This window comes from Rhinolophus sinicus, linkage group LG05, assembly GCF_036562045.2.
Source record: "Rhinolophus sinicus isolate RSC01 linkage group LG05, ASM3656204v1, whole genome shotgun sequence".
Lineage (NCBI taxonomy): Eukaryota > Metazoa > Chordata > Mammalia > Chiroptera > Rhinolophidae > Rhinolophus > Rhinolophus sinicus.
In genome coordinates this window covers 32,445,534-32,470,134 of record NC_133755.1, presented here as the reverse complement: position 1 = coordinate 32,470,134, position 24,601 = coordinate 32,445,534, and the positions used below count along the sequence as shown (strand labels likewise).

At 43.2% G+C, this 24,601-nt stretch overlaps 1 protein-coding gene and 1 pseudogene across 1 annotated transcript in view; both read left to right on the top strand.

Annotated features, from left to right (window-relative positions):
- STPG4 (sperm-tail PG-rich repeat containing 4) overlaps positions 1-23,980 on the top strand; it is a 40,910-nt gene extending 16,930 nt beyond the window's left edge. The window contains exons 6-7 of the mRNA XM_019748599.2: positions 20,878-20,982; positions 23,842-23,980. Coding sequence (XP_019604158.2) covers positions 20,878-20,982; positions 23,842-23,958 — 222 coding nt within the window. The 3' untranslated portion in view covers positions 23,959-23,980. The remainder of the gene's footprint in view (positions 1-20,877; positions 20,983-23,841) is intronic.
- On the top strand, positions 511-12,586 carry LOC141571751 (homeobox protein NANOGP8-like; annotated as a pseudogene).
- Positions 23,981-24,601: the final 621 nt, after the last annotated feature.

The window sequence follows — 24,601 nt, the reverse complement described above, 5'->3', positions numbered from 1 at the left end:
GTTTTTTCCCCCCGCATTGGATGATACTGTATTTCCTTTGAAATACAAGCTTTAAATGAGTGCCATGCATTAACAAGGATTTGTTTATTCTTAGTAAAGAGAGATTCAATGAAAAATAATTAACTGTTAGTTCATGTCAGGCATCCTGCACGATAGGCAGCCTGGTATGGGAAACAGCAGAAGGCAATTGATTCTGACAAATTTTGCCTTTTGTTCTCATTGTTTCTGTGGAGAAGATTTTTAGAGATTCTTAGTCCGCCATTTTCACTGATGTCACCTCATCCATTCCATTTTATAAATAAAAGTGATTCACTGATTTGGAACGTCCTGTCCTTCAACAAAATGAAAAGAATACTTTCGTGGAAAATGTTCCAAGACGAAGAAATAGCCCAGGGCTGTGATTCATGTTTCTCCTAAACATGCATTCCCAGAGCAGACTTATGGGTTTGGTTTAGATCCACAAATCTGTGACGGGCAGAGAGCAAAGTCCTTTGTCCCCAGCAGTGGGAGATGGTGGTACGCAATGTGAGTCCGGTAAAGAAATGATGCTTGCTAGAACATTATCTCAAACCTTCTTGAGATAAACGCTTTTATCCTTAGGCCATTATGATATGCCATTCAGCCTTTATATGAAAAACTCATTTGATTGATTTTATCATTCAGTTTAATGGTTCTAGAAATTACCATCACAGTCACAGAACTATGAAGGACTCTGAGAACGGGAAGAAACTTTATAAATCTACTGCTACTACCATTCGGTTGGCTTTGATGATAATGCTGACCGTCTCATTGAGTGTTTTCTGGTGCCAGGTACAGTACTCAGTGACAGACTTACCCGGTTTCATTGAATCCTCACAGCGACTTGATGGGGAGGTATTTATTGTCTCTATTTGCTAGGTCGGGAAATGGAAGTTAATTGCCTGAGGTCGCACAGTTATTCAGAGGTAGAGCCAGGACTTTCACCCAGTCTGTGGTGACCTCAACACCTGGGCGTGAAGCTGCGCTGCTTAGTAACCAAGCATGATCTAGTGACTTGCTGAACGTCTTTGTACATTTCGAGCTGATCTGGGGTCAAATTCAAGTGGCAACCCTTCCGTTGTCTGCAGTCACAAGTGATGACGGAGGTTTGTTTGTGGGGTAAGGCTGGCCTGCCTGGCCTCCTTTGCAGTAGGATGAGTTTATGTGCAGGAGGCCTCTCTCTCCTGGAAGGTCCTCCTGCCAGTCTGTCTGTCAGGTCCTGGTCATTTCAGATCCTGACAATGGATGCGTGTAGCTTAGGCTCCCGCTGGGAACCTTGTGCACTGGCTTTTCTTAACTGGCCATGTCTTTTTCCCTGGGCTACCTTTAGGGTGGAGGAACTTCCAGTCTTTTCTCAACAAAGCCTCTTTGTAAAACGCTGGACTCAACTGAGTCTAGCTGACTTCAACACAAGTTCTTTCATCTCTTCTACAAATCTTTTTTGGATGGCTGTGTGTGAGGCCCACAGGTGGGCATTCTAAGGCAGATGAGACCTTTTATCAGTGTTCTCTCTGCCTTCCTGAAGGGCAGGAACACTCTAAATTCAATAACCCAACCACCAAGTACACATTCCAGCACACACGAAATTACATAGATTAAACAAGAGTCTAAGATTCACAAAGCATGTGTCTGACTGGTGTGGGACCAAATGGCTTAGCATGCATAACTTGAAACAAGGCACCCAAAATTAGACTCTGATGACTCAAATTTAATATTATCTGTTGATAGAAGCACATGTACCTTCTTCCTCCCAACAGCCACCTCCAAACTTTCTGATACACTCACTTGTAAGCTTCCCAGCAAGTGTCAATTCCAGGTGGAGGAAGGCACTCAGGACAGGAGTGAAGAAAAAGCTTGGATGAGGAAAGGAACACCCATACCTGTCACTTCAGAGCCCATATCCTAAGCAAAAGTCAAAGAAACGAAAGTGCTAGCTGGCCTCTCAGGTTTTGGATCCAAGGGCTTTTCCACAGGCATTCGTTATTTGAGGGGCCCAGAAGAGAAATTTGTATTTATATTTCCCCTACTCACAGCAGCAATGTCTGAAACTCCACAGTAGGGATTTTTTATTTATTTATTAGTGATAATAGGGATTTTTATGTGAAAGCCTAAGAGCTGAGAGACATGACACGTGTGTCCATTTTGAAAAATCTTTTTTTGGGGGGGGCGGAGGGGCAGTTTCTCCTTTTCACATGTCCTCTTTTAAATGCAAATCTCCTAGAAGGAGAAATATAGTGATCCAATTTATACTAAGGTATTAGTGACTTAGATTCTCTTCCCTCCCCCACCAAGCTCCCAGGAATATAGATGAGTCAATAAGTACCTGGGATAAAGGAACTGAGAAGAGGAAGAAATGTGAGGAGGGGTTCCAACTTTTAGACATTTATATTTAAACTGTTCATTCTGTGCACAAAACATGTGTGGTATATTTTTAGACGTGAGCCCTAAGATAATTCCATAAAAGCATCTGCAAAATAAGGAAAGATAAAATTTACAAAGAATTGCTATGCTGGGAATTTTCACAGATGTTTTTCTTGTAAAATGGGTAAGTCAGTTGATTCTTATGAGAGGATCCCATTTTGACATAAATGTGAAGTAGCATAGATTCAGAGAAAATCTACAAGAATGAATGTTAAATAGATGGAGTTCTTGTTTATGTGGGATAAACTGACATTGTGCAATTTGAATATCCTTGTTTTGTGTAATTGTGGTCACAATAGTTACCTGAATTTAAAGTTCATATTTTCTATTCTAAAAGTAATACATGATTTTCCTGCTTAATATGGCAAATTTGCCAATCTCCTCTCACTCTCAAATCTCAATAAAATGGTAGTAAAAGGATAAATAAATCCACATAGAAAAAAAGGGAAACATTGGCAAACAAGAGATTTCAGCAAGTTTTGGATGACAGAGAGTAGAGAAAGCCACAGGCTGAAAAGCAGACAGAGGTGATACAGAAAAGATGGGAACCTGTTTTGTTCCTTAGAACCACAGGGCAGCTCGGGACTCTGAGGGAAGGGAAGGTGAGACTTAGGGCGCAACACCAGAGAATTAACTGAAACTGTACGTACATAGTGATTTGGATCTAGAGGTCCCCTTTCCTTTCCTCATGTGGAATGTTGGCCTTTGGATATTTGCCCTGCAGGCAAAAGATTAGTTGAAATTTGCCCTCTGGAAAAATTCAGTGAGCCCAGAGGAAAGTGAACCGCATCCGGACATTTAGGGAAACCCAGGGCTCATTATTCAATTGCCTGGTCTCGACACATCCCAGCCACATCCCTGAGCTTCTACCAGGCAAATGAGAAAAGCCTCTAGCATGAATGAGAGATGGAGATAGACAGACAGGAGGATGGAAATCTGGTTAACAACAGAGTGCAGAGAATAGAGGGGGAATATTTTTTAAAAAAAAATCCAATTAGTATCCATAGAGAAAGCAAAAGGGAAAAATTGTTTTTAACTTCGAATTAATTCTATGTTCAGCCAAACTGTCAATCAATTGTGGAGACAAAATGAAGACATTTACAAACATGCAAAACTCTTAAAAACTACCTCCCAAATGTCCTTTTTAAAGATGCCACTGGTGATAAAATGTAGTAAAACAAAGAAGTAAACCCAGAATGAGGAAGGCATGGGATCTAGGAGAAAGTGGATCCAATCTAGGACAGTAGTGAACAGATGTCCCACGTGGACCACTGTGCAGCAGGCTGAGAGAAACAAATCCACATGAAGAAAGAACTAAAGCACTCCAGAAGGAATGTTTATAAAGAAATAGGGACTCAAGGCAGCTGATGTGATGAGGGGAAAATTAAGAAAATATGTATAGTAAAATGTGCAAGTGAAGAAAAAGGCACTAATTAACTCCTGGTAAAACAGAAGACTGTGCAAGAGAAAAAATTGTGTTATGTAACTTGGTTCTGCAAAGAACAATAGTTATTTAGTAAACATTGGTTAGTGATTTAAAATGCTGCTTTGATTGGATGAGAAAAGAGGAGCAGTGGATAGAACAAGAGAGACATTTCTTCATTTATTCCAAGAAGTTATCAATAGATAATTTCTAAAATATTAAGAAATAGCAATTTGAACATACTGTCTGGTAATAACAAGATAATTGCCAGAAGAGCACCTCAGAGTTACAAACTGTTGTTTAAGGCTTTTTAGAGCCTACTCAATGACATATGTGCCTAAGACGTGTAAAAGATGTTTCTAAGAGTACTAGTGTAAATGAATCAGTATAGTGTTATTTTAGTAAAACGCTATATTCACCATTCTGTGCTGCATATTATATGCTCTTAAAAACAAAAACCAAAAAACAATTGTCTTGGGGATAAAACCAGAGAGAGGTGAGACCGAAGACTTCCGTTTTTCATTATAAGGCTTTTGGTTCCAATTGATTTTTAACACTATATATCTCTATAAATTGAATAAAATGTCTTAAAATTTAGGTAAACTATATTAAAAATGTTACAGTTAGAGTAAAACTAAATGAATAAAACTATGGAAAGATTGGAAAATATTGAAAAATTATATTTTTAAAATTTCTTATCACTCATATACAACCAATAATGTTAATTTTCTTTTGTTTTCTCTGTTTTAAAAATATAGTCATGGTCATGGTACACTATAATTTTATATCCTATCTTTTTTTCACTTAGCATATCATATGTTTTACTTTCATGTTATTAGGAATCCTTTCAAACTTTATTTTTAGTGGTTAAAAAAATCAAGTCATTACATCATAATTTAGTCACCAATTACCCTGTTGATGGTTAATATTGTTTTCAGCTATTCCATATACAGGAATCTTCATTATCCATGTATAACTTGACCCACAAAAAAGACCTATTAAGGTGAACCCACTGTAAACAGGATCAAAATTTCAAAATAGTCTATAAAGTTCAATTTGGACTTTATTTTAAAAAACTAAACTAAAACTTATGAAAATATCTTATAATTGCAACTATGCATGAATTCTTAGCTTAAGAAAGGAAATTGAGTTGATTTTGGTATTTTTTTTTTACAATATTTTGACATTCTAATGAAATCACAGAGGACAAATTTTAGAAAAAATACTTGAAACTTCATCAGTTTTCCCAAGGGCATCTCCTTTGATATTGTAAATCGTTCTTTACTGAAGTGCCATTAATGCCACAAATCCTTGTCCATCTTCCCTTATTGGTTGTTAATTAATCTAACTGTTGGATTATCACTGGTCAATCAAGGACTTTACCCACGATTCGAGCACTTTTCCGCCATGTTTATCAACTTCATGAAATCTTGTATTTTTTGGTAAAATTTTCATTTTCACTTCAAAGTGGACCTGCATTTTATTTGCAATGTATTATTGAATATCATTTGGAATGAGGGAGAGAAACTGACTCACACAGACACTGGCCTGTCTCCACTGGTAGATGCCAGTGCTAAGCAGGAAGAGATACTTGAATAGGATATAATTTTATAAGTGGTCAACTCATTGGAGAATTCGTTTGTGTTATGACAACTTCTGTTTACATTCACAACTTTGTTACGCAAGGACACATACTGAATACTCAGATCATAAGATGAATGCTATGATAAGAAAATGCAGTCTTTTCTAAATTTGATAATCATTTTTTATGGATAATCACAAATGGGATTTACCAGAGTAGAGATTATATTTCCAAACCTTTGAAAAAAGTATTACATTAATTTATATCTCCACTAGCAGTCAAAACAGTGCCCATCTCATGAAATCTGTGGAAATCGTGTATATTGTTATTTTAAAAACTATTTGTGTATTTCATAGTACTAGAATGGTACCTCATTATTTTAATTTAATGTAAGAGCTGAGGTTACACTTTTTAATTATTTGTTAACCAGTTACTTATGGTCCTTCCTGCATACTTTCTGGTCAGTCTTTACCCAGTGAACCATTGGGTAGAGTTTTAACATTCTTTTTTGTTGATTTGTATAAACTCTTTAGTGAAGCAATAGTAACACTTGTATTTGCTGAAGTTTTTCAGGAATTTTTGTCTTTCAGTTTTTGTGTTTTTATGTATACAGAAGTCTAAACTGTAAAAAGTTTATGTTGTCAAATTAGAGAGTTTGTCATCATCTTCTGGAGTGTAAGTTCCATGAAAGAAGGGACTGTCTTATTCATCACTGCCCAGCACCTAGTACAGTGCTAAGAAAACATGTTGAATGAAATCCATGTATCTTTTCCTTTTGTATTTATCCCACCACTTAAAAAATTCCCTCCAGAGATGTGATGTTCACTTAAATTTTCTTCCACTTATTTGGCATTTTGATTAAAACAAACAAACAAACAAACATGTGGCTCTTTAATTCTTCCAAGATGTGTTTTGTATATAATTGCATGGTAAGGTCATGGTGTCATTTGAGCGCTATTGACTTAGGACAGTTTGTCTCATTGTTGGTATACGTGACACCTACAGTCACCAGAAATCTGATCTGTGGATCTGCTGCAACATGGTACGACCTATAGACATTCAATCACTTTAAACCCTTTTGAGAACCAGGCAGGTTATAAAAGATGGATACATACAGGTGCACATCTCGTCCTCCTATCTTTCCATCATCTGTGAAAACTAGCTCATTGAAATGTGTTAATCATTTATTCATAAACTTTCCAGGAGCAGCCTATTTAAAAAATGAGTAGATGACCACGTGAAGGCATAGCAGATTACAACATGACTTTTCAGTTGTGAAAAATACATTAAATTTGAATTTGAAAATCCTCTAGGAGCTTATGTACCTGAAGGCAACCGAAGCCACCTTCATTTGCTAAAAAACACAGCCTTCTTGTTTGTGTCAGGGATTCAGTTAGTGAATTACATTTTGTCCCCAAAGTGTGGGTGGCTCTCAGGAGAAGCAGTTGATAAGGGATTTGTCTGGTTGCAAAACAGTTTTTAACCTTCAGGTTACTAATGTAAGGTTGTATACTTATTGGCTATTTCAGTTATTGTTGAAATCGTGATCATCGATTATGGATCAGCAGAATTATTTTGTCTATAGGAAAGACTGTGAGTAGGAGAGTATTTATGCGGGTATTTTGGGATAGAAGCCAGAAGACATGTTCTACCATAAGTAAAAAGGGCCTTTTTGTACCCATAGAATAAAACTGTATTGGAAACGTCTACCAGCCACCATTCTGCTTAGCACCTTAATAATAATGACCAAGGCCCACAAATCCCAAAATGCAAAGGTCCAGTTTCCTCAGAGCAGAGAACTGGACCAAATCCTAGTCATTCTTATGCAAGCAAATTGAACAAAGTAAAACTTGTCATTCGTGATTTTTCCTCCCCTTCACTCCTCCCTTTAGTTGATTTAACTGCTTTTATAAATGACCCAAATAAATCTCTTGACCTACCAAAAAAATTGCATGAATTTTGTTCCCTCCACAATATGTTTCAAAATGCGGGCATTAAGGATATCAGATATTCTGCACAACTTTGAACACATAGGGGCCACTGATGACATTATTTAATACTCCTATTAAGGTAAAGAGGAGTAAGGAATGTTTTATTTTTCTAACTTACTTTTTCCTCAATATCTACTTGGCATGTGGATTGTAGAGACTCAGTACTTTCCTTGTCTATTGCTGGTGGGAATATACACTAATACAACCCCTTGAAAAGCAGTTTGGCAGGATGTATTGAGCTATAGAAACGGTTGCTATCTTTTAGCCCACTAATTCCATTTGGAGAAAACCCAGCTAAAGTAATAATCTTATATACAGAAATATTCATCTATACAAAGAGATCATCAAGGGATTCTTTATATCATGATAGCAACAGTCACAATTTAATATCCAACAAAAAAGGAAGGATTAAAAAATATATTACATATCTACTCAAAGAATATTTTACAGCCATGCCATTAAAACAATTGTTCAAATTATAAAATAGTAATAAAAAAGTTTATGATCTAAAATCTAGTGAAAATGCAGGCTACAGATTGATATGTATATTATGATTAAAGTAATGTACAAAAAGTTGAGAATATAAAAAACAGGAAATGCACCAAAATGCTTTTAGTGGCTCTGCTAATATACTGTGATTAAGGGTGCTTGTTTACTTTCTTTCTCTCATTTCCATTTCTTTTATAATTTTTCAAAATATAATTTTTAAAAGTCAGAAGGTAGATAATGTTTGAAGAAAGAGACATTAAAATGGTCAACATAGAGCCGGCCCAGTGGCTCAGGTGGTTGGAGCGCCATGCTCTTAATGGGCCAGGGAGCTGTGTCCCACACAACTAGACTGAGAAACAACGGCTTGAACCGGAGTGGGGTGGGGGGGGAGGCAGAAGACAGGGGAAAAAAAAAAGATCAACATAAAAATATTTTGTTACTTAAATAAAAATAGTGCCACTTACTACTGCTTAACTGGGACTCAGTCAGTTATTTGCTTAGCAGATTCTTTATAGTTATTGTATTTCACAGTTGTACACAAAGTGAAAATGAGACATGCACATCTTTCCTGACAGTAGATTCTTACAATGTCAAATGAAAATGGGTTTCTTTTATTTGATGTCAGAAATATTTCAAGATGTCTCTGTATTTCTTAAAACCTGACAAGCCTATAAAGAATGAGGAAAGGATTAGATAAACAGGAAAAAGTCTGCAGATACAGATGAGCGTTATATGATTTGTCTGTTTTAGTCACATTTAATAGTAGAAGTTTGAAAAGGGGATAGCAGATCTGTGGCATACTCTGCATTAAAACTAGCATTATGAAAGAATGCTGAAGCATGTCAGCTGGGTTTTGCACTTAAGGAATTAGTTTAATTAAAAATTAAGTTGATAAAAGGGAATAAAATAATACATAGGACTTCATCAGACTAAAAAGCTTCTGCACAGGGAAGGAAACCATCAACAAAACAAAGCCTACCACAAGGGAGAATATATTCACATTAAATGATGTATCCAATACGGAATTGATGTCCAAAATATATAAAGAACTCATACAACTCAATAACAAAAAATAAACAATCTGATCAAAAAAATGGGCAGAGAACATGAAGAGACATTTTTCCAAAGAAGACATACAAATGGACAATAGATTTATAAAAAGATGCTCAACATCACTAATAATCAGGGAAATGCAAATCAAAACCACAATGAGATATCACCTCATGCCAACTAGAAGAGCTATTATCTAAAGGTCAACAAAGAACAAGTATTGGCGAGGACATGGAAAAAAGGGAACCCTTGTGCACTGTTTGTCCCAGAGGGACTGAAAATTGATGCAGCCACTATGGAAAAGTGTATGGAGAGTCCTCAAAAAAATAAAAATGGATCTAACATATGACCCAGGAATTCCACTTCTGATATCCGAAGAAAACGAAAACACTAATTTGAAAATATGTATGCACCCCTATGTTCATTGCAGCATTATTTACAATAGCCAAAATATGGAAGCAATCTGGGTGTCGATTGGTAGATGACTGGATAAGGAAGATGTGGTATATACATACAGTGGAACATTATACAGCAATAAAAAGAATGAAATCTTGCCATTTGTTACAACATGGATAGACCTAGAATGAATTATGCTAAGAGAAATAAGTCAGATGGAGAAAGACAAATACTGTATGGTTTCACTTATATGTGGAATGTAAAAAAACCAAAAACCAAATGAACAAACAAGAGAAAACGCAAACAGACTCATAGAAACAGAGACCAAAGAGATGGTTACCAGAGTGGAGAGTGTTGAGGGTGGATGAAAAGATGAAGGGGAATGTAGTCAATAATATTGTAATAAGTTTGCTTGGTGACAGATGATTACTAGCATTAGTGGGGTGACCACACCGTAACCTTAGTGATTAAAAACGTCAAGTCACTATATTTTTTACCCTAATTAATATAACACTGTATACCAAGTATACTTAAATAAAAACGAACTACAAAAATACCAAAACAAACAAACGAAAAAGCCAGCTAAGCTGATAGTTTAAAATTTCAAGAGGAGCAGGAAGATAATAACATGGGCAGATTAAATAAAGCCACACACAAATTGATTTCTGCTTGAATGGAATCTGAAAGTTAAGATTATTAAAGCAAGTCCCCATCTCAATCTCCTCAAAAATGAGTTCATTTGTAGGTAACATTTTTGGGAAACTATAACCTTTCAAATATAGTTACACATGTACTAGGATTTTTAAGAAAAAGATATCCTGGCAATTTTTCTTTCTTAAAAATTTGTGCAACTTTCCCAATGTATTAACACCAGCAGAGTCATAGATCATTGCCTGGCTATGAGTGTATATACATCCTGATTGTGAACAGGAAAAAGAGAATGTATTAGGATTTTTCAGTTGTGACAGAAACCCATCCTGAATTAGTTTAAGCAAAAAATAAAAACATAAAGGTGGGGTGGAATTTATTGGTGCTCATAGCCTCTGGCACGTTGGTCAGATTTACGTTTCTCCATCCTTTGGACATGCTCTCTCCATGAGCTGGGCAAGACCACCTTCCAGCAGCCCCAGATGCACATCTGCCTGCCTAGCACCCACAGTGTGCTAAAAAAAAGGGCAGGCTTTTTAAAAAACAAACAAACTTATTTTAACTGTGTTTTTCCAGGACCCATCAGCTCCAAGTCAAGTAGTTGTTTCAATTTAGTTGTGGAGGGCGCAACTCACAGTGGCCCATGTGGGGATCAAACCGGCAACCTTGCTGTTAAGAGCACCGCACTCTAACCAACTGAGCTAATAATTGCTGCCGCAAGGCAGGCTCTTTTGATTGGCCAGGTGATGGTCCTGTGCCTGACCCTGGACCAATCGCTGTGACAAGGAGTAGGGGGTTGCCAGCTTCATGGGAAGTTCCTGGGCAGAAGTACTGCCTGAGATTTATAACGATGGTGGGGCTTCTTCTACTCCCAGGTCATGTAGAAAAGGGAGGATGGGCCAGTGGACACCTGCAGCAATTCTGAATTACCTGGGGGTCCATGGCACATGCGTTCCTGTACAAGCTGCACCTTTAGGGTGGGCAGGTTTGTGATCACTCAGTGTTGCTCCACCCACACAACCCCGCTGCCTGGAAAACCTGACTGCCGCAGTTCCTCTTGTGGCAGAGAAATAGTATCAAACTAGATTTCTGTCAATTTTTAATTTCACAAATGTGAATAGCTTGTGGCACCTGACAGATTTGCTTCTACCCCACTCACCAACATGCATGCCTCCCTTCTTTTCCCCCCAAACATGCAGACCAATAGTTATAGAATTCTAGAATTTCCTAAGTTAGATACACCTTGCCATCCACCTGCTCCTGAATTCCCAGAGAGGCAGCTCCAGCTTCTCTCTGTGCCCACACCTCCACACAAGATTCTACCCTCCTTGCGGGGGCATCTGTTTTTTTTTTTGCACAAGGTATACGTCCTCTCACACCCATCCCATCAAATTTTGGGGAGATCATTTTTATCATCTCATGTAGTAATTTCACTTACGTTTTACATGTGTATGTGGCATATTACTTACGTTTTACATGTGTATGTGTAGACATTTGGAGCCATAAATTTTACCTCTGACCCTTTCTCTCATCAAGTATGATTCATTGAATGTTATTTGTACCTAGGATCAATAAGGACTGACTGTGTGCTCGTCCTAGGTTCCCTTTAGCTTTATAGTTAAAAAAAAAAAAAATAGCTTAGGGGTATGATCTCACTTGCCCCCAAAGCCTGCCTTGCCCCAAAGTATCCAATTCTAGGGAACCTTGATCAGTGCCTGAGATTTATGGGCTGAAGAAAATTATGCATCATTGCAAAGGTCACCTGCTAAGACACTCCACAGAGAACCTGTCTCTCCTCTTCCTTCCTCCATGGATCTGCTTTTTCAGAACAGCCCTGATTTTTCCACCCATCCAGCGTAAGACTACCCACTTCTGTAGAGAAAAGCACAGGGGAGAAGGAAAAGAAGGTCCAGGTCAAGAAACAGAAGATCAGAATCATCTTCTCACAGACCCTGCTCTGTGTACTCAATGAGAGGTTTTAGAGACAGAAATATCTCAGCCTCCGGTGGCTACAAGAACTTCCCAACATCCTGGACCTTAACTGCAAACAAATTAAGACCTGGTTCCAGAACCGGAGAATGAAACGTACGAGTTGGCAGAAATACAACTGGCCATTGAACAGCAACTGTGTGACTCGGAAGGGCTCAGCCACTGCAGAGAAGCCGGGCCTCTCTTCCCGTCACCAGGGATGCCTGGTGAACGCTTCTGGAAACCTTTCAGTGTGGAGCAGCCAGGCCTGCAACAACCAGACTCGGAGCAGCCACTCCTGGAACAGCCAATCTCGGAGCTACCATTCCTGGTAGAGTCAGACCTGGTGCCCCTACGTCTGGAATAACACGACTTGAAATGACCAGGCCTGGAACAATCAGTTCTCAGCTGTGGGGAAGAAGCCCTGCAGCCCCAGATCCACTTTCAGCAAAATCGTCCTGTCAATGATTTAGAGGGCACCTTGGAAACTGCTGGGGAAAGCTATGATGCGATACAGCAAACACCTACATAAGTAGTACCCAGAAAACCAGGGATTTATTCCCGAATTATGCCATGAACATACAGCCTGAAGATGTGTGACGATGGGTCTATTATTCAATCAGTTTGGGCATGTGTCATGCAGGTGTCATGCGGGGTCTCTAGTCCCACTCCCCACATAAGAACGCAGGATATGGTGAGGCCTAAAAGGAACACCCACGGAGCCATAGATAGGGGAGTCATACCACTATAGTCTCGCTGGCAGCTGGGTTGGAGACCCAGGAAGCAGGAGCCACACGATCCGCAACCTGCCCTCCGCTTCTCTGCCAACCAACCAACCCTACTTGCTAGCTGCAATCTGCCATGCTAACTGCAATCTGAGCTTGCTAGCTCAGCCACCGTCTTCTTGCTAGCCCCCATTTGCTGCTAGCATAGCCACAGCAGTTATATTAGTGGTCAATGGCTCACTGGTTATAGCTGACAGCCAACTAACCACAGCTGATGGCCATCTACTACCTGAGCCAGCACCCCTCCACGTGAGGCTGAGAGCCTGGAAACTGCACTCCTGGCTCTGTCCCCACACTCTACCTCTACAGGGTCTCGCCTCACAATCTACACGACAAGCATCTTCCGCGAGGGGCCCTGTGCGAGGACCCTGGAGGTGAATGCAATATCCTGGACACAGCCAGGCTCTCTGGGCACAGCCAGTGTTTCTCAGGGCACTGCCACTCTCTCTGGGCACAGCCAGACTTCCTGGCTACAGCCAGGGTTTCTCAGGGTACCACCAGTCTTTTTGGGCACAGCCAGACTTCCTGGGCACAGCCAGGATTCTCAGGGCACATTGAGTGTTTCTCAGGGTAGTGCCAGTCTTTCTGGGCACAGCCAGACTTCTTGGACAAAGCCAGGGCCTCTCAGGGCACTGCCACTCTCTGGGCACAGCCAGATTTCCTTGGCACAGCCAGGGTTCTCACATATTCTCGATGGCGGCTGGTCAAGACACAGGAAGAAAACACCCGCCTGTACCCCAACAAGGGGACTTCCTGCACCAGTCTCGCTGGCGGCTGGGCAAGACACAGGAAGTAAACATCGGCCTGTTCCACTACATGGTGGTATGTTCCCAAGCAAACAGTCAAGCTGTCCATTAAATTAGGGATGGAGCCCATTCCCCATAGTCCACAGTCATTTGCCAGGGCTGTGCGTTAGCCTCACAACGTGTGCCCTCTCCGCAGGGTGAGGGCTCCAAGTCCTCCCCAACCTGGGGGTGAGGGCCTCACAGCAAGCACTTCCCAGCCCACAGGGCCGCAAGGACCTTTGCTTTCTCCAGCCTATGCTGGTCGGAGAACCGTCCATGTCTTCCCACCCTTCCACGGGGTCCAGCTCTCCGGCAGCTGCTCCTCCTCGTCTTCCTGAGACTGAGTGTTGATACGCACAAACTGCTCCACCATCCTTCGGAGAGCTTTGGCCGGCACCATACCCTGCTCACTGCGCCATGTGTCATGCAGGGTGTCATGCGGGGTCTCTGCTCCCGCTCCCCACATAAGAATGCAGGACCTGGTGAGGCCCAAAAGGAACACCCACGGAGCCACAGATAGGGGAGTCATACCACTATAGTCTTGCTGGCAGCTGGGTTGGAGACACAGGAAGCAGGAGCCACATAATCTGCAACCTGCAGTTCACTTCTCTCTGCCAACCAACCTCATTTGCTAGCTGCAATCTGCCGTGCTAACTGCAATCCTCTCTTGCTAGCTTAGCCACCATCTTCTTGCTAGCCCCCATTTGCTGCTAGCATAGCCACCGCAGTTATATTAGTGGCCAATGGCTCACTGGTTACAGCTGACGGCCAACTAGCCACAGCTGATGGCCATCTAATCACAGTTGATGGCCATTTACTACCTGAGCACCTTTCCATGTGAGGCCAAGAGCCTGGAAACTGCACTCCTGGCTCTGTCCCCACTCTCCACCTCTACAGGGTCTCGCCTCACAATCTACGCGACAAGTGTCTTCCGCAAGGGGCCCTGTGCGAGGAGCCTGGAGGTGAATGCAATATCCTGGACACAGCCAGGCTCTCTGGGCAGTCAGCATTTCTCAGGGCACCACCAGTCCTTCTGGGCACAGCCAGACTTTGTGGGCTTCTTAGGTACCACCAGTCTCCCCGGGCACAGCCAGGGCCTCTCAGGGTACTGCCACTCTCTCATGGCACAGCCAGACTTCCCAGCTACAGCCAGGGTTTCTCAGGGTACCACCAGTCTTTCTGGGCACAGCCAGGCATCTCAGGGCACTGCCAAGGTTTCTTAGGGTACCGCCAGTCTTTCTGGGCACAGTCAGACTTTCTGGGCACAGCCAGGGTTTCTCAGGGTACCGCCAGTCTTTCTGGGCACAGTCAGACTTTCTGGGCACAGCCAGGGTTTCTCAGGGTACCACCAGTCCTTCTGGGCACAACCAGACTTCCTGGGCACAGCCAGGGTTTCTCAGGGTACCACCAGTCCTTCTGGGCACAACCAGACTTTCTGGGCACAGCCAGGGTTTCTCAGGGTACCACCAGTCCTTCTGGGCACAACCAGACTTCCTGGGCACAGCCAGGGTTTCTCAGGGTACCACCAGTCTTTCTGGGCACAACCAGACTTCCTGGGCACAGCCAAGGTTTCTCAGGGTACCACCAGTCTTTCTGGGCACAACCAGACTTCCTGGGCACAGCCAAGGTTTCTCAGGGTACCACCAGTCTTTCTGGGCACAACCAGACTTCCTGGGCACAGCCAGGGTTTCTCAGGGTACCACCAGTCTTTCTGGGCACAACCAGACTTCCTGGGCACAGCCAGGGTTTCTCAGGATACCACCAGTCCTGGGCACAGCCAGACTTCCTTGGCACAGCCAGGGTTCTCACATATTCTCGATGGCAGCCAGTCGAGACACAGGAAGTAAACATCGGCCTGTTCCACTACATGGTGGTATGTTCCCAAGCAAACAGTCAAGCTGTCCATTAAATTAGGGATGGAGCCCATTCCCCATAGTCCATAGTCATTCGCTAGGGCTGTGCATTGGCCCTACAATGTGTGCTCTCTCTGCAGGACAGTCCTCTCCAACCTGGGAGTGAGGGCCTCAGCAAGCACTTCTCAGCCCACAGGGCCGCAAGGACCTTTGCTTTCTCCGGCCTATGCTGGTCAGAGAACCATCCACGTCTTCCTACCCATTCATGGGGGTCCAGTTCTCTGGCAGCTGCTCCTCCTGGTCTTCCTGAGACTGAGTGTTCATACACACAAACTGCTCCACCATCCTTCGGAGAGCTTTAGCCGGCACCATACATACCCTGCTTGCTGAGCCATGTGTCATGCCAGGGTGTCATTCGGGGTCTCTGGTCCCGCTCCCCACATAAGAACGCAGGACATGGTGAGGCCAAAAAGGAACACCCATGGAGCCACAGATGGGGGAGTCATACCACTATAGTCTCGCTGGCGGCTGGGTTAGAGACACAGGAAGCAGGAGCCACACTATCCACAACCTGCCGTCCGCTTCTCTCTGCCAACCAACCTCACTTGCTAGCTGCACTCCGCCGTGCTAACTGCAATACGCTCTCGCTAGCTCAGCCACCAACTTCTTGCTAGCCCGCATTTGCTGCTAGTGCAGACACAGCAGTTATATTAGTGGCCAATGGCTCACTGGTTACAGCTGACGCCAACTAGCCACAGTTGATGGCCATTTACTACCCGAGTGAGCACCTTTCCACGTGAGGCCGAGAGCCTGGAAACTGCACTCCTGGCTCTGTCCCCACATCATGGCTGCATCACTTCTCCTAGTATTTTTCTACGTATCTCTGCCTTGACACCCTGCTTATTATGCCTATTGTGTCAGTTTGGAGGGGTGGGAGTGGAGTAGGACTGGAGTCTAATCAAAGAGGTTTCTGTAGCTTCTCTGATATAGACAAATGATAAAAGATGTTCCTGGCTATAGATAACTGGATATAATGCTATTCTGGCTATCTTTAGGATCTAGATCGTAACCTCAAGAATAAAAAGTAAAAGTACAAATTGTGTGAGGAAGAAGTATTCATATTTTCTGGTTTTGGGAGACTTGTTAAAAACCTCAATTTAGGTGAAAGGTTAAGCGCTAATGTACTTCATTGATTTTCTCTGCCTCTTTAGCCGTTTTACTAAACAATTCCTAATTTATCACTTAAGTATTTGTACAAGATGCTTGGTGTCTTGCTATATCATGATAATAGTACCAGTTTGGCTGGCTCATTTAAGTACAGATAAATAAAACATCTATTAAAAAAAAATAGCTTAGAGCCAAGTACTGACACCTCCCAGCCCAGAGAAGCAGGGTCAGTAACTGGTGCTAAGTTATTTGTTTCTAACCCCAGTGAGCCCCATTTTCTCATCTGTTAAATGGAGGTCATAGCATTGCCAACACGGTTGTGAAGCTGTTGTGAAGATTACATAAGAGTGAGTATGTGAGCTGTAGGTGGTGGCAGGCATGGGACAGCTCTCTGGCAATGCCCAGGGTCCGTGAGGTGCTGGTGGGGTGTAGCCCTGGAGACTGCCAGCTGAGCCTGCTTCAGAGCAGGCTGGAGAGGCGACCTTTTAGACCACCACACCTGCCTGCAAGCGAGAAGTCTTCAGAAGGCTGAGGACTTGCACAGATTGGAAATACAAGCGTGACGTTTAACATTTTACCTCTGCCGTTAAATTGTAAAACCATTCTTAGTGTGAACACATGTGTGAAAAACAGCAAAGTGGTAGCTGTTGAAAGAAAGCTGAATTTCACATCCCTAACTGTATTTTTTGATAATGGTACTAAGCATTATTGCCCATTAGGGGTTGGAATCAAAGAAGTCAAGCTTCTTCATAGTATGACAGGAACCCAGGAGCACCCCAGAAAAGTCAGTGGGGCCTATGTATGCCGAGCCCTTTGCAGTGAATGGAAAGCTCCCACACTTGGTGATATCCTGTGGCCCACAGAGATCACACAGGCCAAATACAACAGGGCCTGGGGTAGAATCTTGAAGCCAGGCAGTTAGCTCAACCCTCACTCTTCACACCTCCGTTTATTCTTTTGGGGTGTTTTGTTTGGTTCTGTCTATGTCCCTCACTGGACTCCTCTGAGGTTAAAGATAGTATGTTATTCATCTGTGTAATCCCGATAGCTCCTATTGGTTAAAGTTGCCCTCAAGTAGAAACTCAATTAAATAGGACTTTTTTAAAGGGAAGAGAAAGATTTTGTCATCTTGTCAGGAGGGTTGAGATGTAATCATGCCCCAAATCAGACGAATAGGTATTATATAAGGTTTCCTGTAGTTTCTTTTGGCAGCAGCAAGGTGATGGTTCTGTTCTCCATTGGCACTGGATGTCAATGGTCTTTGAAAGGTTTTGCTTTGGGAAACCCAGAGTTGCCACAGCATGGCCCTGACAATAGCAAGGTTTACGAAGTGGCCCATCCAATTTGTGCAAGACTCGCTGAGTACTGCTCGATGAACCTGGGCGCTGCCCTTCACCCCCGCATCGCACGTCATGTGGACCAAAGTTCTGGGTTATGTTCAGTGATCCCAAGTAAACGAGAAAGCAGTCTCCAACCTCAAGGAAGAGCAGGAAACAGTTCAAAAGTCCTTCTTGTTGCAAACACCCTCCTGTTGAACCAGGTCATTTCTCAACATGCATTCAAACCATCCTGGAACGTGTCCCCTTCCCTCCATCCCTGTTCTGTCCACTTACGTGTTCTCAGATTGGGCCGAAGCTAGGACTTGGTTGGAGCTGTTTCCCACTCATTTTAGCACCATGGCCCAGTCATTACTTCTCCCATTGAACCGCATTCCTGTGGCTTCCGGAATATGAACTCGGGCCTGTATCCACTTCTCTAATGTTCCCACTTAAAAGATTTCATCTGACACACGTGGGACAAATAGCATTCAGTCATTGCTTTCTGGCCCCTGTCTTAGTCCCTTTGATTCAGGTGACCAAGCCTGTGCAGGGAGGCTGCTAGATGGCACAGGCACACATCATCAGTCCTTCGTCAAGCCTGGCCCGTGGACTCCCAAGGACCTCATGCCTTGGAAGCTGAGACATGAAAGCCACATTAGGTTTGGGGGGAAGGATGCAGGGGGCGACATTTCATGGCCAGCCTGCAGGCAGCTGGGCTGTTCAGTCATGGAGTCAAGAGTAGCACGCTCAGCAGCTACTACTGTGGCTTGAGAGGACTGTTTATTGTGGTCAAACCAAGGGAACACTGCACAAACTGTTCCTGTCCAGATTGCCCTGGCTTTTTATGCCTTTGTTTTTGTGGTGGTTCAGATTTTGCCACTGGGAGAGCAGAGGCCGCACCATACAGAGAGCCTCACCCCGATAGCGATCTGTCCCACGTCTGCATAGCTCTGAAAACATCACCGTTTTTATCTCTCTGCCATGAGTTGTGAAATTATGAGGCACATCCGTCCCTCCATCATCAGACCTGTGCTCAGCTGTTAATAACAGACTCCATTCATGGTGCCGTAATTGAGAATGGAGCTCTAATTATACTGCTGTGCAACCCGCAGGAATAAACATGGCAAAGCCTTACTCTTGAACCCTGTGGGGGGTCTGCAGTTGGGTGCCTGTTCTGCCAAATCTGTTGGGCTAATTTGTGGCCCAGCCTTACCTATTATAAGGATCTTAGGGGATACATTTCTCTGTTCTAACCTTCTGTTCATTTTCTTTTTTGCCCTACCCCTTTTTCCCCTTTACTTATTTTCCATATTCATTTATCTATACATTACGTATAATTTTTTTTTTCATATTTCAAGAGCACCCAAGTCCATTGTTGAAAAATTTAAAAACGCTGAGAAGCAAAAAAATAAAAAAGTTTGTATTCAACGTGCTCCCACCTGGAGAAAACTACTGTCAGTGAACATTCCATTCCCAATTTTTTCATGCACTTTTTTTTTAAGCTTCCATTTTCACTTAACAATATTTGGGAATAGCTTTTATGTCCGTAAAAATTCATCAACACTGGATGGCTGGAAGGAAGAATCACAATTTATTTAACCAGGTACACATCACTGGTCACTTAGTTTATTTCTCATTGTCAACTTTTAGAAACAATGTTATAGTGAATGTCTTTGTGGCCAAATATTTGCACACATTCTCATTTTTTTCATAGGATGAATTCCTCCTAAAAGTGGAATTGCTGTGTCAAAATAATAAATATACATTGTCCTTAACTTTGTATTGTAGAAACTTTAAAAATAGACACCACATGGGCAATGCTGTATTAAACTCCCATGTACCCATTCAGCAATGACCAGCTCCTGGCAAGTCTCTATCCCACTGCCCCTAGTTCCTGCATTATTGAGAAACAGATCCAAGACATAATGCCAGAAAGACTCGTTTCTGTCAAAGAGCACAGATATTTTAAAATGGGAGAGGAAAAAATGAGTTACTAGACAATAAAATAAAAGGCTAAAATCTTGTCTACGTTATCCACTGTGATGTTTCAGCTGTTTCCATTTTCCCTGCTGTCCCTAGGCTCAGGACGGGTCTGTGTTCTGGATTCCTACAACAATCTTGTAACCAGCCTCTTTCTTCTTTCTCTCCCTTTAGATAGATATATATGTTTCTAAGGTAGTTCATAGCTTGCCAAATTGTGTTTCAGAAAGGCTAATCAAGTTATTCTTCCACTAGAGTCATATAGAATCATGCTGATGGTTCAAGTTTCAGTTTGTTCCTTTCTTTTCCTCCTTCTCTCTCCTTCCTCCCTTCCTTCCTTTCTTCCTCCCTCTTTCTTTCTACCTTTGTTAATTTTCTAGACCCTGCCCAAAGTATGTCATTGCTGTTTTAATTAGAATTTATTTGGTTATTAATGAGGTTAAACCCCCTGCCCCCTTTCCTCACTGAACAATTGTATTTCCTCTTTGTGAATTGCCTTTTGCTAAATTTTCTATTCAGATGTTTGTCTTTTTAGAATCGTGTTCATTCATTTATGTTACTCTCATAACATTGTATTCATGTCAGCGAATTGCTGTGAATACTTGTTGGACTAAGATGATATATATTACATTTATACGGACAAATTAGTGTATTTTATGAAGCTAGCAGCTCAAAGCAACAAGTCACTGTTAACAGTTAGCTAGACAAGTATGGAGTGAGGCATGTCAGTGTGGGGAGGGGGCCCAGGCAGGGACAAGGGGAGGCGTCTTCAGTTTTCATAGTCACCCACCAGGCAGGTAAAGTAGGTAAAGCATATATTTTCCTACTTCACAAAGATTTGTGCCAGGGCACACCTTAATAAGACCTTCCAAGCCCAAATCTAGGTGTTTTTCTACCATATCACACTGATTCAGATATTTATTGTGGAAGGCAAATAAAGCATTAAAATATATCAAATATTAGTAATTACGAAACACTTTTTTTTTTTTTAATTTTCCATAGCGTGAAGGCCCAGGTCCAGGTCATTATAATGTGAAAACACCTTCAGCAAGTTCTGTTACTTCTTGTTTTCAGTCCAGAGTACCTCGATTCTTGCCTACCAGTTCAGTAAGTATTCTAAAGACAGATTGAGGTCGTAGGTTTTGTGGCTGTGTGTTTGGGGGGGAGGGGTGGTCAGTGAGTCTTATATAAAATTTTAGTATATATATAATATGTATATATACATATACCGTATATATACACACACCCAGAGGGTGCCAAAAATATTTTAAGAAAGGAAAAAACTATTAAAATTGTAATACTCAATATATACTGATAACAAAAATTGAATACAAATCATGTGCATACATTTTTTGGGCACTCCCAGGATATATATATATATATATATATATATATATATATATATATATATATATATATATATATATGTATATAAATGATTGCTTGTCAAGGCAGCAAAGAGTATAGCGCTCAAACACCGAGCAAGCCCTCGGCCAGCTTCAGGCTCATAGTGACTCCAGGCCTGCAGACTGTGGCGGAATTATGGGTCCAGTTGAGAAGAGCCAGCTCAGTAATTAGCCATCATGTTATGCCCTGGATGCTCTGTGGGGAAACACCTTTAATGAGCTGAGGCAAGGAGTGGGCAGTGACTGCCCCCATCCATCCAGAATTGCCTTCCTTTGTGTGAGTGGTTTCTGAGAGCAGAAAGTGAGAGCAGAAACCTCATTATGGGACGGAAGGGGCCCAGTAAAGCATGAGCGATGCCCCTGCCCCCGAGGACTCAGGACACAGGGAAGAGGATCAAGTCTGTGGAGAAATATGAAGGAGGCAGAATCTGGGACTGTGTGAGAGCCTTAAAGGCCGAGGAAGACCCAGGAAGGCCTCAAAAACATAACATGGCGTTTAGGAATAGTGACTCGTTTTCCTTTAATGCTAAAAGACAGTTTTAATTCCCACGGCCTTGGTGTTTCCGGCCTGCACCCCAGTCTGAAAGTCCCCAAACTCGCCGGTATGTAGCTTTATTTGGGATGGTCGGGAGACAGAAATACAAATTCTACCTGTAAGGAAATGGGCCCACGCTGGGGGATAAAGGAAGGTGGGCGAAGCTGGGCAGAGGGTCGGAGAGGGCTAGTGCTGCCACTCTCTGGGCCTTCAGGTCACCTCCTCAGCCCCACATGTGGCGTCCCAGGCCCTCACCTTCAGGATCTCACTCCAGAGCTGCCAGCTGTGGTGTGGGGTGGTGTGGTCTTTATCCGGAGGTATGAATACTGGGGAGGCCCCGTCAGTAAAATTAAAAACAGATCGACCACAGGAGGCTGATGCCTTCAGCAGATCCTTACCCACTCCTGGCATCACCATGAGCCAGACACAGACTTTTGTCAGAGCTCACAGGGCTGAGCACCTCAGGAAGGTAGAGTCATGCCAACCCAACTCCCAGGAAAGCGACAGCATAGCCAGAAGGCATAGTATTAATTTATAAGTGTCCACCCATGGGGTTGCTGGTGTTAGAGGCCGCTGCTCTGTGGAATGTCTCCTCTTACAGGAAACTCTTCATGGAAGCCGAGGACAGCCGGGAGTCTGCGTGGTGACAGTGACAGCTCGGTTCTCAGACCTTGAGAACCATAACCGGCAGCCTCCTGAGGGGTGGCCTTGCAGGGTCCAGGCCCACGGACCTCTTGCCTTGTGGGCTGGCAGGATAGGACTCCACACCCATGCTACTTCCTCATTAATAGCACTAATAAAAGGCTTCAGCTTCTTTTGACATCTGGCCAGGACTTGATGTGATTTCCAGGCTGCTCCTCTGCTTTTGGCAAGAGAAACATCCTGTCATCTAAAGCAGCTTCTGCAGGCAGCTGACCTCATCCACGCTGGGCTGACTCTCTGTCCCACTCTCAGGGTAATCCAATTTCCACTCTCACTGTCTCCTGAAGAGATAACAAACTGCAAGGAAGGAAGGAAATGACAAGAAGGTGATAACAGGGAGTAATACCAGCAGTGGTAGCTAACATGTGGACCGCCTGGCCAGGCCGGGCATGGCCGTCTGTCCTGGAGGGCCTCGCCGAGCCTCAGAACCTCATTGGATGGGGGAAGCGTGGGAAGCCCATGGCCCAAGGTCACACTGAGCCATTGGGTGTGAGACTAGGACCTGAACCCCAGGCCTGTCTGAGAAGAAAATCCTTCCCTTAACCACACACAGAGACACTGATGTCTCTCCAACAACCCAAGAAAAAATGCATTTGAGTTTCGAGAAAATGTGTGTGCACCTCAGCATGGGACACGCTGACCTGAGAAACTGAAGTCTTAGTCTGTGCAAATGACCGTCGTTTGCATTCCATCACTATAGAAGAGAAGCTTTGTTTAAATAATTGGCACAAAAATTTTTTCAAGAATTTCATTAAAACAAAAACATAACTTTAAAAAAATAGAGCTCATAGATCCCTTGGGAATACTTCTGACCCTGGGGTCCACAGACCCTGGCACAGAGACATGCTATTACGTCATGCTGGGTCAATGACAGAAACACTCGAGTTTGTGCTTTGGAGGTCAATGACCCAGCTTCAGAATCCATTCTCTCCAACCCCTTACCATTAGACTGAGGTCACTAGAGGGGAGGACGATGGCATTTCCAGGGACAAGAACTGCCTGAGAGCCCATTAGGAGAAAATGTGCCTTGAGGTGCAGGTGACATGTGAGCTGCCACCCCCGCAGGTCTAGGCCTGTCACTTGCTTGTCCCCTGTCTCTCAGCACCTCTGCATCCTTGCGGGGAGCTGCTTACAGGAGCTGGCCTCAGCTCCAAGGACATGCGCCAATACATCGGTGCCCCAGGCTTCAGCCCAAGCTGGTATGGCCTTTATCTGTCTCCGCTGGGATTTGCCAGCCATGTCTGAGCCAACAGCAAGATTCAGGATGCTTCGGGGTTTTGGCATCATGTTCTCATCAATTCCTGTTTTCTGTTCTGTTTTCAGAAAACCCCCGGCCCGGGAGCATACACGTCTTCAGCACAATTCCCCAAGCAGCCCCGGACCATCGACAAAATGGGGCGAGAACATAGCCTTTTCTTCAACAACACAATTGGCTTTTAAAATAAAGCCGTCTTGGCCCTAAGCTACTTTGAGTTTTAGCAAGTTCTTATGTTTAGAAAACTATTTTGTCTACTCTTAGGAAGGTTTGAGCACAGAACCTAATAGATTGTCCGGGGCGAACATCCAGCCTGCTGCTCTGGAATCGTCCCAGCATAATTTCCAGTTCACTCTCAGAAGTGTCCTGCATTGAACAATAAATTATATGCTCAATCTGCTTATTGTCAAAGGGTGCACTCCTGGAGACTGTGCCCTGGGCTGCCCTTGCAGCGGCTCGGAGGGCCCGGATGTATCCAGGCTGTGCTCTGTGGGTCTTTGGGCCCTCCAGCTGGGTCTCAAGTGCACTAGGCTTGTAATACCTCACGGCCTCATGGAGACTTCCTTGTGGGGGGGTGGGAGTGGTCAGCATTCAACCAAGGCCAAGCTGAGCTCCACAGGATCGCAACAGGTGGTTCTTTCTCTCTCTCAACTCCTTGAAAAGAACAATATTTATTCAACCCGATGAGTATTTGTGGTTTCATGTCAACAAAAATGTTTTGAGTATCTGCTTTGTGCCAGGTGCTGTTTTGGGATTGGGGTGTGGGGGCTTAGAAGAAAGATGAAAAGGCAAGTGACTGAATTTGGGGAAGGTTGTAGGGGAGACAAG